The sequence below is a fragment of the Pezoporus flaviventris genome, unplaced genomic scaffold, assembly GCF_033815535.1.
Source record: "Pezoporus flaviventris isolate CSIRO_AGI_PZ_B2104156 unplaced genomic scaffold, CSIRO_AGI_Pfla_v1 ptg000868l, whole genome shotgun sequence".
Taxonomy (NCBI): Eukaryota; Metazoa; Chordata; class Aves; order Psittaciformes; family Psittacidae; genus Pezoporus; species Pezoporus flaviventris.
In genome coordinates, this window is record NW_026893413.1 from 1 (window position 1) to 12056 (window position 12056).

Sequence of the window (12056 nt, forward strand, 5' to 3'; positions counted from 1 at the left end):
TGATATAGGGGGGTTAGGGGGTGATATAGGGGGTTTATGGGGTGATATGGGGGGATTATGAGGGGATATAGGGGGGTTATGGTGGGATATGGGGTGATATAGGGGGTTATGGGTGATACACAGGGGATATGGGGTGATATAGAGGGGTTATGGGGTGATATAGAGGGGACATGGGGTGATATAGGGGGTTATGGGGTGATATAGGGGGGTTATGGGGGGATATAGGGGGGTTATGGGGGGATATAGAGGGGTTATGGGGGGATATGGGGCGATATAGGGGGTTATGGGGTGATATAGGGGGGTTATGGGTGATACACAGGGGATATGGAGTGATATAGGGGGGTTATGGGGTGATATAGAGGGGACATGGGGTGACATAGAGGGGTTATGGGGTGATATTGGGGGTGTGGGGAGGATATGGGGGGTTAGCGGGTGATATAGAGGAGATAGGGGGTGATATAGAGGGGTTATGGGTGATATAGGGGGGATATGGGGTGATATAGAGGGGATATGGGGTGATATAGGGGGTTAGGGGGTGATATAGGGGGGTTATGGGGTGATATAGGGGGGTTAGGGGTGATATAGGGGGTGATATAGAGGGGTTATGGGGTGATATAGAGGGGATATGGGGTGATATAGAGGTGATATGGGGTGATATAGAGGGTTTGGGGGGGATATGGGGTGATATAGAGGGGTTATGGGGTGATATAAAGGGGTTATGGGGTGATAGAGGGGGTTTGGGGGGGATATGGGGTGATATAGGGGGTTATGGGGTGATATAGAGGGCTTATGGGTTGATATTGAGGGGTGGGGAGGATATGGGGGGTTATGGGGAGATATAGAGGGGTTTATGGGGGATATGGGGTGATATTGGGGGGTGTGGGGAGGATATGGGGTGGTATGGGGTGATATAGAGGGGTTTATGGGGGATATGAGGTTATATGGGAGGGTTTGGGAAGGATATGGGGGGCTATGGGGCAATATGGAGGGGTTTAGGGGGGGATATGGGGTGATATGGAGGGCTTGGGGCAGATATGGGGGGTTATAGGGAGATATGGGGGTTATGGGGTGATGTAGAGGGGTTTGGGGGGGGATATGGGGGGGTTTGGGGCCATTTAAGTGGGGTTTTGGGGGCCACAGGTGGGAATTAGAGGGATTTGGGGGGGAATTTGGGCCCTTCCAGCCCCCATCCCAACGGAGCCGTAACCCAGCCCCATGGAAGGGGGGCAGGATTCCAGGATGGGGGGGGAGAACACGCGGATTTGGGGCTCAATTCCCTGCGTTCCCATTGGATTTTGGGGGGGGACGGGACCACCAATAGGAAGTCCCCATCGCGTTCCCATTGGATTTTGGGGGGACAGGACCACCAATAGGAATTCCCCATCGCGTTCCCATTGGATTTGGGGGGGGACGACACCACCAATAGGATCTCCCCACTGCGTTCCCATTGGATTTTGGGGGGACAGGACCACCAATAGGAAGTCCCACCGCGTTCCCATTGGATTTGGGGGGGGACGACACCACCAATAGGATCTCCCCACTGCATTCCCATTGGATTTGGGGGGGGACGACACCACCAATAGGATCTCCCCACTGCGTTCCCATTGGATTTTGGGGGGACAGGACCACCAATAGGAATTCCCCACCGCGTTCCCATTGGATTTGGTGTGGGGCAACACCACCATAAGGAACTCCCATTGCGTTCCCATTGGATTTGGGAGGGGGGGGAATGGGACCACCAATAGGAAGTCCCCACCGCGTTCCCATTGGATTTGGTGGGGGGGAAGACCACCAATAGGAAGTCCCCACCGCATTCCCATTGGATTTGGTGTGGGACGACCACCATAAGGGAACTCCCCATTGCGTTCCCATTGGATTTTGGGTGGGGGATGACTACCATAAGGAATTCCCCATCGCATTCCCATTGGATTTGGTGGGGGACGACCACCATAAGGAATTCCCCATCGCGTTCCCATTGGATTTTTGGTGGGGGGGTTGACCATAAGGATCTCCCCACCCCATTGGATTTGGTGTGGGGCAACACCACCATAAGGAACTCCCATTGCGTTCCCATTGGATTTGGTGTGGGACGACCACCATAAGGAACTCCCCATCGCGTTCCCATTGGATTTTGGGGGGGGGGTTGACCATAAGGATCTCCCCACCCCATTGGATTTGGTGTGGGGCGACACCACCAATAGGAAGTCCCCACCCCATTGGATTTGGTGGTGGTTGGTGGTGGTGGGGGGGGGGTGGGTTCGGAACTCACCGGTTGAGGAAAGCATTCCCGAATGGATTGAGCTTCCGGAAGGGTTTGTTGGGATCGACGACGAGGGCGTTGCCCGGCGTGATCCCCTCGGTGTCGCCGTGCATGATGGCCACGAAGGAATCGGTGGTGGGCTCCGGTCCGATGCGGCTTCCCGGGATGTCCTGCTCCAAGAGGTAGCGGATGAAGGTGGTTTCCCGGTGGAATACTGCCCCATGACCAACACCATGGGCTTCGTGTCGAAATCCGCCTCTTCCAACGCCGGCGAATGGAAGTCATGGAAACGGCAAGCTTCTTCCATCGGCAACAACTTCTTCTTGTAGAGCTTCTTGAGGCCGGCCCGCACCGTCCCCGCCGCCTCCGGGCTCTTCTTGGCGTGCTTCTTCATCCAACTGAACATTCCGGCCTTTGGGAATGCCGTCGAGGGGGGGGAGAAGACCACGATCCCAACGGGATGGAACGATCAACGCGGCGATCGATCGACGCGCTCAACGGCAAGCGCCGGCCATGGGGCGTCCTCCCAAAGCCTTCGCCAATGTTGGGGGGGGGATGCCCCCCTCCAAAATCCAAGTGGATCCGAAGGGATTTTTCCCCCCAAAATCCTTCTTTTTTTTCCACCCCTCCTGGAATTAAACAAAAAGAGGGTTTTTTAGCCCAAAAAAAGTGGGATTTTGGGGGGCTTGGTTTGGTGGAAGGGAGCGCGAAGCCCAGTCGCGGCGTTCCCAAGCTCTGAGTGGGAACCGGGAAGCGGCTGGAGGAAAGGGATGGGGCTATGGGTGCGGGGGGGGGGTGGGGGTAATTAGCATAATTTGGGCTAAATTAGCATATATTAATCGTTGGAGGCGGGGTCAGCCGAAGGGAAACGAATTCAGGGAGAACGGGGTGTTGAGAGCGGCGATTCCCGGGAATCCCAATGGATTGGGGGGGGGGGGTTTGGGGGGGGGGGGGGTGTCCCCCCGATGTGGGGCTCATCCCAATGGGATCCGGTGCTTCCCCCCCCCAACGCGTTTGGCTCCACCTGGGATTTCCTGGGATTGTGGGATCCGCCCGCATTCCCCCCCTTGGAATTTCCTGGCCGCAGCCCCAACTGTGGGGCAGGGTCCGAAGCTCTGATTGGCTCCTGACCCCCCCCCCACAACCTCACTTATGGGGCAGGGTCCGAAGCTCTGATTGGCTCCTGACCCCCCCCCAACCTCACTTATGGGGCACGAGCCGAGGCTCTGATTGGCTCCTGACACCCCCCCCCCCCTCCAGCCCCACTTATGGTGGGAGCCGCCCCATGGGACCAAAGCCCCTCCCTTACCCCCCCCCTTTGGGGCTTCACCCGATTTTAACCCTTTTAACCCCATTTTTAAGCTTTTCACCGTTTGCCTTGCATTTTAACCCATTTTCACCGTTTTCCTTGGATTTCACCCCATTTTCACCGTTTCCTCATGATTCCGATCGGATTTTCACCGTTTCCCCCCATTTTCCGGGCGATTTTATCCCGATTTTTATCATTTACCTGGATTTGAACCAGTTTCCCTGCCTTTTAACCCCATTTTCACCGTTTTCCCTGGATTTTAACCCCATTTTCACCATTTTCCCTTGATTGTCAGCCTTTTCCCTGGATTTTCACAGTTTTTCCGGGATTTTTGCCATTTTCCCTGCATTTTAACCCTTTTTACCCCAATTTTCACCATTTTCCGGGTGATTTTAACCCCGTTTTTGCCGTTTTCCTCTTGATTTTGATCGGATTTTAACTCTTTTTACCTGATTTTCTCCATTTTTCCGGGCTTTTTACCCATTTTTCACCGTTTTCCTGGGATTTCAACCCGATTTTCATCATTTTACCTGTTTTTTACCATTTCCCCTGGATTTCAACCACTTTTCACCATTTCCCTAAATGTTAACAGATTTCCCTGGATTTTAACCCAGTTTTCACCATCTCTCCTGGATTTTAACCCCATTTTCACCACTTTTCCTGCTTTTTTTACCATTTTCCCTGGATTTTACCCCAATTTCCACTCTTTTCCCGGATTTTCCCCATTTTTCCTGGATTTCAACCAATTTTCACCATTTCCTGGTGATTTTAACCCCATTTTCACCATTTTCCATGGATTTTCACCCCATTTTCACCATTTTCCATAGATTTCCACCCCATATTCCGTGGATTTTCACCCCATTTTCACCATTTTCCATGGATTTTCACCCCATTTACACCATTTTCCTTGGATTTTACCCCAATTTCCACCTTTTTCCTGGATTTTCACCATTTTCCCTTGATTTCAACCAATTTTCACCATTTCCTGGTGATTTTAACCCCATTTTCCATGGATTTTCACCCCATTTTTACCATTTTCCATGGATTTTCACCCCATTTTCACCATTTCCCATGGATTTTCACCCCATTTTCACCATTTTCCATGGATTTTAACCCCATTTTCCATGGATTTTTACCCCATTTTCACCATTTTCGCTGGATTTTAACCCCATTTTCACCATTTTCCATGGATTTTCACCCCATTTTCGCTGGATTTTCACCCTATTTTCACCATTTTCGCTGGATTTTCACTCCATTTTCACCATTTTCCATGGATTTTAACCCCATTTTCCATGGATTTCAACCAATTTTCACCATTTCCTGGTGATTTTCACCCCATTTTCCATGGATTTTCACCCCATTTTCGCTGGATTTTCACTCCATTTTCACCATTCCCATGGATTTTAACCCAATTTTCTCCATTTTCCATGGATTTTCACCATTTTCCATGGATTTTCACCCCATTTTCCATGGATTTTCACCCCATTTTCACCATTTTCGCTGGATTTTCACTCCATTTTCACCATTCCCACGGATTTTAACCCCATTTTCTCCATTTTCCATGGATTTTCCCCCCCATTCCCAAGGGATCGGGGGGGGGGGGGGGGGGGCGAGTTTATAGAAAGCAAAAACCATTTTAATTTACAAAGTCCTAAATGTACAGAATTCCCGATAAAAAACGCCGTTATCCACAATAAATACAAGTACAAAACTATTTATAGGATGGATCGTTCGGGATACCGGGAATGAAGGGGGGGAGGGGGGGGATTTGGGGTGGTTTGGAATGATTCTGACCTTGCCCCATCCCAAAATCCCACTAAAACCAGGATTAACCCCCCCCTAATTCCATAGATCGGGATAAGGCTGACACCCCCCCCCCTTCCTCGGCGCCACATCCCATGGGATAAAGGGGGGGGGGGGGGTTCCTATGTAAAATGAAGGGGAAACCCCATCCTGCACCCCCACATTTTTGGGGGGAAAAATGGGGAAAATCTCCCATTTTTTCCCATTTTTCCAGGGAAAGGGAGAGGGAAAAGGTGGATTTCAGGCTCCCGATGGCTGGAATAAAGCGAGATTCCCAAGCTCCAGAGCCCCCGGAAACCCAGGATTTAATACACATGGATATATAGGGGTAAGGGAGAGATCCAACCGGGAAGCGCCAAAGAGTGGGAAAACGGGAATTGCCCCTTATTGCTGCCTGACCCGGGAATGGGGCTCCGGAGAGGCAGGGAAAGCAAAGAATTCCCCCCCCCTCCCACCGCCCCCCTTTTTTTCCCTATGGAAAAGGCATTCCCGACATCCCCATCCCTCCCCTAAGGCCTTTGGAAGGGGGAAGAGAAGCGGGATGGAAGCGATCCCAAGCGGCTCCGTTTGGGATGCGGGAGGGCCAGCGGGAAGCGCGGGGTTAAGGAGGCGGCGTGGGGCGCTGGCCGTGAGCAAGCGGGGAGGAATGCCGGAATGCCGGCGTTCCCAAGGGGATCTGTGGGGCCCGCTTGGCCTCCGCCCCACCTCTGCGAGAGAATTCCCACTTTGCCCCCATTCCCGGGATTTGGGACCCCCCCCAAATGGGAAAACTCTTGGATAATGCCCATTCCGGAGCGGGATCCGTGCTGTTTGAACCCCCCCCCCCCCCCCCCAAATCCTGTTTTTCCCCCTGGCATTCCCATGGGGAAGTTGTGGATTTCCCTTGTATGGGAAAAGAAGGGAAAAGGCGAGGGAAACCCAGTGGGAAAACGGGAAAAGGCCCGGCGCCGGAGCGGGAATGACGAATCCTTCCGGATCGGGTGTTTTTGAGGGAAGGGGGTGGAGAATTCCTCATTGTTTCGGTGGGGAGAAGAGGGAAAAGCAGAGCCTTATTCCCACCCCCTTTTTTTTTCCATAGGGATTTGCATCCGATTGTTGCACTTCCTCCTCTCCCCTCCGGATGATCCCAAACCCTGGAATCACCCCATTCCAGCTCCTCTTTTCCTATGGGGGGGGGGGGGGGGGGATGACAACACACCCCATAGAAAAGCAGGAATAATCCCACTCTTGGGAATCCGGATTCCAACCGGGGGCTTCAACCCCCAGCACACGGCGCCGGGAATTCCACCCCCAAACCCCCCCCCCCCAATATTCCCGAAGTTTTCCATCCCGGAGTTGTTTTTTTTTCCCAACACCCCTCCCTCCCCCACACCCCACCCCACACCCCACCCCCCCCTTTTCCCCCCTTTTTTCAGTCCCCATTCCCATCTTCCCAACCCCTTTTTTTCCCAACGGGATTCCAAGCAGGAGCTTCCTCTGTTATCTGGTCAACGTCCTGGCGCCAAGGCCACCGTTGTGGTTGGGGGCAGCGACGAAGGTGTCCGTGCGGTGGGCGGGCGAGGAGAAAGGGGAAGAGGAGGAATTGTAGGAAGAGGAAGGCGTCCGGATGCTTTGGGAAGCGCCGGGATGCTGCTGGAGGTTGAGGATGCTGTCGATGGCGCTCTGGAGATGCTCGTTGAGGGCATCGTCTTGGGGGCTGTCGCTGGAGAAGCTGGCGTTATCCACTTCCAAGGATTCCGACTTCCGGCGCTTGGCCGCCGGGAACGGCGCTTCCCAATGGAGTTCCGGCCCGGCGCTTTGATCCGGAGGCTCCGGTTTGATCATCCCGTGGTAAAAGTCCTCTTCGACCTCCGCGAGCTCCTTCAGAAGGCCACTGGTGGAGTCTTCGGGCTTGCTTGGCACCAAGAGCTTGGAGCTCTCCTCCAAGCGGCTCTTCTCCGTTGGCTTCTCCCGGCTCCTATGGGAGGTGGTGATGACGCTCCGGGAGCCATCCTCAGGCTTCACGTTGCTTCCGGCCGGGATGGGGTCCACTTTGGTGCTTTTGGAGCCGGGATCGGGGCCTTTCTCCCCTAAGAAAGCATCCACGTTCTCCCTATAGGTCTTCCGGAGGGGTAAACGGCAATAGGTGACCATAGGCTTCTTGTCGCTCATTCCCGACGTTCCGTGGTCAAGGGAGCCGTTCATGGTGGCTCCGGTGGCTCGGATGACCCGACATGTGCTAGGGGGTTGGTGCACGGGGTCCAGCGCCGTGTTATGGACCACTTTGCTTAAGCCAGCTTCTTGTTTGATCTTCAACTTGAGTCCAATCCTGCTCCGGGCTTCGTAGGTCTTGATGGGTGGTTTGCTTCGGGATGGAAGAGCGTCTTCATCGCCATCCAACGGAGCCGGGCTGGCTTTGGCCCAAGTGACCGATGGGGAGCCACCGCTGTGTTTGATGACCAGTTTGGTGGGGTGGACCATAGGGGTGGGCACCGGGGGGGCCTTCAGGCTCTCCGGGGTCGGGGTGGTGCTGGAGACCGAGGTGGAGGAAGAGGAGGAGGAAGAGGAGGAGGAGGAGGAGGAGGAGGAGGAGGAAGAGGAGGAGGGAACGCCGGGAGCGCGGGAAGAGGAGGAGGAGGAGGAAGAGGAGGAGACGTATTCGTCTGGAAGGGAAAAGGGGGAAGAGTCAGGAGCTCCGTTCCCATTGGGAATGCTGGGGCCTCCCGGCGGCCTTCCTGGCCCCCTCCATTCCCAAGGGAAAGGATTGGGGATCCCACCTGGTTTCTCCTTGGCCAGCTGCTTGTCGAGGGCCAACGTGGTCTTCTCCTCCTGGATGAACATGCGGTCGATCATCACCATCTCGGCTGACGGGCTGACCCTCTGCATGGGAGGCGGGGAGGAAGAGGAGGAGGAGGAGGAGGAGAAGGGTTAAGGAGAAGGATAAAGAGAAGGAGAAGGAGAAGGGAAGGAGAAGGAGAAGGGAAGGAGAAGAAGGAGAAAGAGGAGATGGAGGAGGAGGATAAGGAAGGAGAAAGGAGATTGAATAGGAGGAGAAGGATAAGGGTTAAGGAGAAGGAGAAAGAGGAGAAGAAGGATAAAGATAAGGAGATGAAGGAGAAGCAGAAGGAGGATAAGGATAAGGATAAGGATAAGGATAAGGATAAGGATAAGGATAAGAGGAGAAGAAGGAGAAAGGAGATGGAGAAGGAGGATAAGGATAAGAAGAAGGAGGAGATGGAGGATAAGGATAAGAAGGAGAAAGAGGAGAAGGAGGAGAAGGATAAAGATAAGAATAAGGAGAAAGAGAAAGAGGAGATGGATAAAGATAAGGAAAGATAAAGGTAAGAAGAAGGAGAAAGGAGATGGAGGAGGAGAAGGATAAAGATTAGGATAAGGATAAAGTATAAGGAGAAGGAGAAGGAGAAGAAAGAGGAGATGGAGGAGGAGGAGGAGAAGGAGAAGGATAAAGGTAAGGATAAGGATAAGGGTAAGGATAAGGATAAGGATAAGGATAAGGATAAGGATAAGGTAAAGGTAAGGATAAGGGTAAGGATAAGGATAAGGGTAAGGGTTAGGATAAGGATAAGGATAAGGGTAAGGATAAGGATAAGGATAAGGATAAGGATAAGGGTAAGGATAAGGATAAGGGTAAGGATAAGGATAAGGATAAGGGTAAGGGTAAGGGTAAGGATAAGGATAAGGGTAAGGATAAGGATAAGGATAAGGGTAAGGATAAGGATAAGGGTAAGGATAAGGATAAGGGTAAGGGTTAGGATAAGGATAAGGATAAAGGTAAGGATAAGGATAAGGATAAGGATAAGGATAAGGGTAAGGATAAGGATAAGGATAAGGGGAAGGATAAGGATAAGGATAAGGATAAGGATAAGGATAAGGGTAAGGGTTAGGATAAGGATAAGGATAAGGATAAGGGGAAGGATAAGGATAAGGATAAGGATAAGGGGAAGGATAAGGATAAGGATAAGAGCAAACGGAGGAGGGAGAGGAACCAGAGGAGCAAAAGGAGCCAGTGGGAAGGCGGAAGAGGCGCGGGAGCAGCAGCGCTTGCACCCACCCCACACGGCCCGGCCGCCCCACGGCGCTCCCCATGGATCCGGGGCCGGGGGGGGGACACCGGGAATGCCGCGGCGGGGACTCACCCGGGACTCCTCGAGCAGCAGCAGCCGGTACTTGTTGAGCATGGCCTGGGTGCGCTTGAGCAGCTGCGTGGAGACCACCTCGAACTCCTCGTCCACTGCGGGCACAAGGGGCAGAGCGCTGAGCACCCGCGCCCACCCCACTGCTGCCCTATGGCGCTACCATGGGGGGGGGGAAGGAGGAAGAGAAGGGAAAGGAGAAGGGAAAGGAAGAAGAGAAGAAGGGGAAGGGAAAGAGAAAGGGAAAGAAAAGGGGAAGGGGAAGGAAGGGGAAAGGGGAAGGGAAAGGAAGGGGAAAGGGGAAGGGAAGGGGAAGGGAAGGGGAAGGGAAAGGGGAAAGAGGAGGAGGAAGAGGAGTAGAAGGGAAAAGGGGAAAGGGGAAGGAAAAGAGGAAGGGAAGGGGAAGGGAAGGGGAAGGGAAGGGGAAGGGAAGGGGAGGGAAAGGGGAAGGAGGGGGAGGGAGGAAGAGAAGAAGGGGAAGGGAAAGGGGAAGGGAAGGGGAAAGGAAGGGGAAAGGGAAGGGGAAAGGAAGGGGAAGGGAAGGGGAAGGGAAAGGGAAGGAGAAAGGAAGGGAAAGGGAAGGGGAAAGGAGAATGGGACGGGAAGGGGAATGGAATGGGAAGGGAGGGGAATGGGAAGGGGAAGGGAGGGGAATGGGATGGGAAGGGGAAGGGGAAGGGAAGGGGAAGGGAAAGGGGAAGGAGGGGGAGGAGGAAAAGGAGGAGGAAGAGAAGAAGGGGAAGAGAAAGAAAAGGGGAAGGGAAGAGAAAGGAAGGGGAAAGGGAAGGGGAAAGGAAGGGGAAGGGGAAGGGAAAGGGAAGGAGAAAGGGAAGGGAAAGGGGAAGGGGAAAGGGGAATGGGACGGGGAAGGGGAATGGAATGGGAAAGGGAAGGGGAATGGGAAGGGGAAGGGAGGGGAATGGGATGGGAAGGGGAAGGGGAAGGGAAGGGGAAGGGAAAGGGGAAGGAGGGGGAGGAGGAAAAGGAGGAGGAAGAGAAGAAGGGGAAGGGAAAGAAAAGGGGAAGGGAAGAGGAAAGGAAGGGGAAAGGGAAGGGGAAAGGAAGGGGAAGGGGAAGGGAAAGGGAAGGAGAAAGGGAAGGGAAAGGGGAAGGGGAAAGGGAAAGAAAAGGGGAAGGGAAGGAAAAGGGAAGGGAAGTGGAAGGGAAAGGGGAAGGGGAAAGAGGAGGAGGAGAGGGAGGAAGAGGAGTAGAAGGGAAAGGGGAAAGGAAAGGGGAAGGGGAAGGAGAAAGAGAAGCAGGAGGAGGAAGAAGCTGCCGAGGTTCCCCTTGGGCCCCCTCCAAGCATCCACTTGAACCACTCCAGGTCCCCAAGCCCTTGGGAACGGCTGGAGCCGTGGGAGGAGCAAATCCCTATGGATTTGGGCCGAATTCCCTATGGATTCCCCCCCCTTTTACCCTTGCGGTAGTCGTGGGCCGAGGGCAGCACCCCCTGGTAGACGTGGTAGGGCAGGAGCCGCTGCAGGGCATCGTCGAAGGAGCGGAAGGCGGCCTTGTAGTCGGGATGCAGCACGGAGCCCTGGTGCTTGTGGAGCTGCTCCAGGAAACTGGAAGGAACGGGAAGAGCTGGAGGGATTCCCGGCGTTCCCGAGATGGAACGGGCATGGGGGGATCCATGGGGAGGGACTCACCAAGCTTCTTTGCTGGGTTGGAGGGCGGGGGGTTTCTTCAGGCCCAGTTTGGTGTCGAACTGTGGGGAGGGGAAAAGATGGGATGAGGACGGGGGGGTTGGCTGGGGGGGGTGGGGGGGTCGGTGGGGTGGGATTCAGTGGGGTGGGATTCAGTGGGGTGGGGTTCAGTGGGGTGGGATTCATCGGGATGGGATTCAGTGGGGTGGGATTCAGTGGGGTGGGGTTCAGTGGGGTGGGATTCAGTGGGGTGGGATTCAGTGGGGTGGGGTTCAGTGGGGTGGGATTCATTGGGGTGGGATTCATTGGGGTGGGGTTCAGTGGGGTGGGGTTCAGTGGGGTGGGATTCAGTGGGGTGGGATTCATTGGGGTGGGATTCAGTGGGGTGGGATTCATTGGGGTGGGATTCAGTGGGGTGGGGTTCAGTGGGGTGGGATTCAGTGGGGTGGGATTCAGTGGGGTGGGATTCATTGGGGTGGGGTTCAGTGGGGTGGGGTTCAGTGGGGTGGGATTCATTGGGGTGGGATTCATTGGGGTGGGATTCATTGGGGTGGGGTTCAGTGGGGTGGGGTTCAGTGGGGTGGGATTCAGTGGGGTGGGGTTCAGTGGGGTGGGATTCAGTGGGGTGGGGTTCAGTGGGGTGGGGTTCAGTGGGGTGGGATTCATTGGGATGGGATTCAGTGGGGTGGGGTTCAGTGGGGTGGGATTCAGTGGGATGGGATTCATTGGGGTGGGATTCAGTGGGGTGGGGTTCAGTGGGGTGGGATTCAGTGGGGTGGGGTTCAGTGGGGTGGGATTCATTGGGGAGGGATTCATTGGGGTGGGGTTCAGTGGGGTGGGGTTCAGTGGGGTGGGATTCAGTGGGGTGGGGTTCAGTGGGGTGGGATTCATTGGGGTGGGGTTCA

At 54.4% G+C, this 12056-nt stretch overlaps 1 protein-coding gene across 1 annotated transcript in view; it reads right to left on the reverse strand.

Annotated features, from left to right (window-relative positions):
• Positions 1-6826: 6826 nt before the first annotated feature.
• Positions 6827-12056, reverse strand: part of LOC133264595 (BRD4-interacting chromatin-remodeling complex-associated protein-like) — a 29456-nt gene continuing 24226 nt past the window's right edge. The window contains 5 exon segments of the mRNA XM_061444425.1: positions 6827-8014; positions 8129-8231; positions 9509-9603; positions 10922-11070; positions 11155-11213. Of these exon segments, the coding sequence (XP_061300409.1) occupies positions 6852-8014; positions 8129-8231; positions 9509-9603; positions 10922-11070; positions 11155-11213 (1569 nt within the window). The 3' untranslated portion in view covers positions 6827-6851.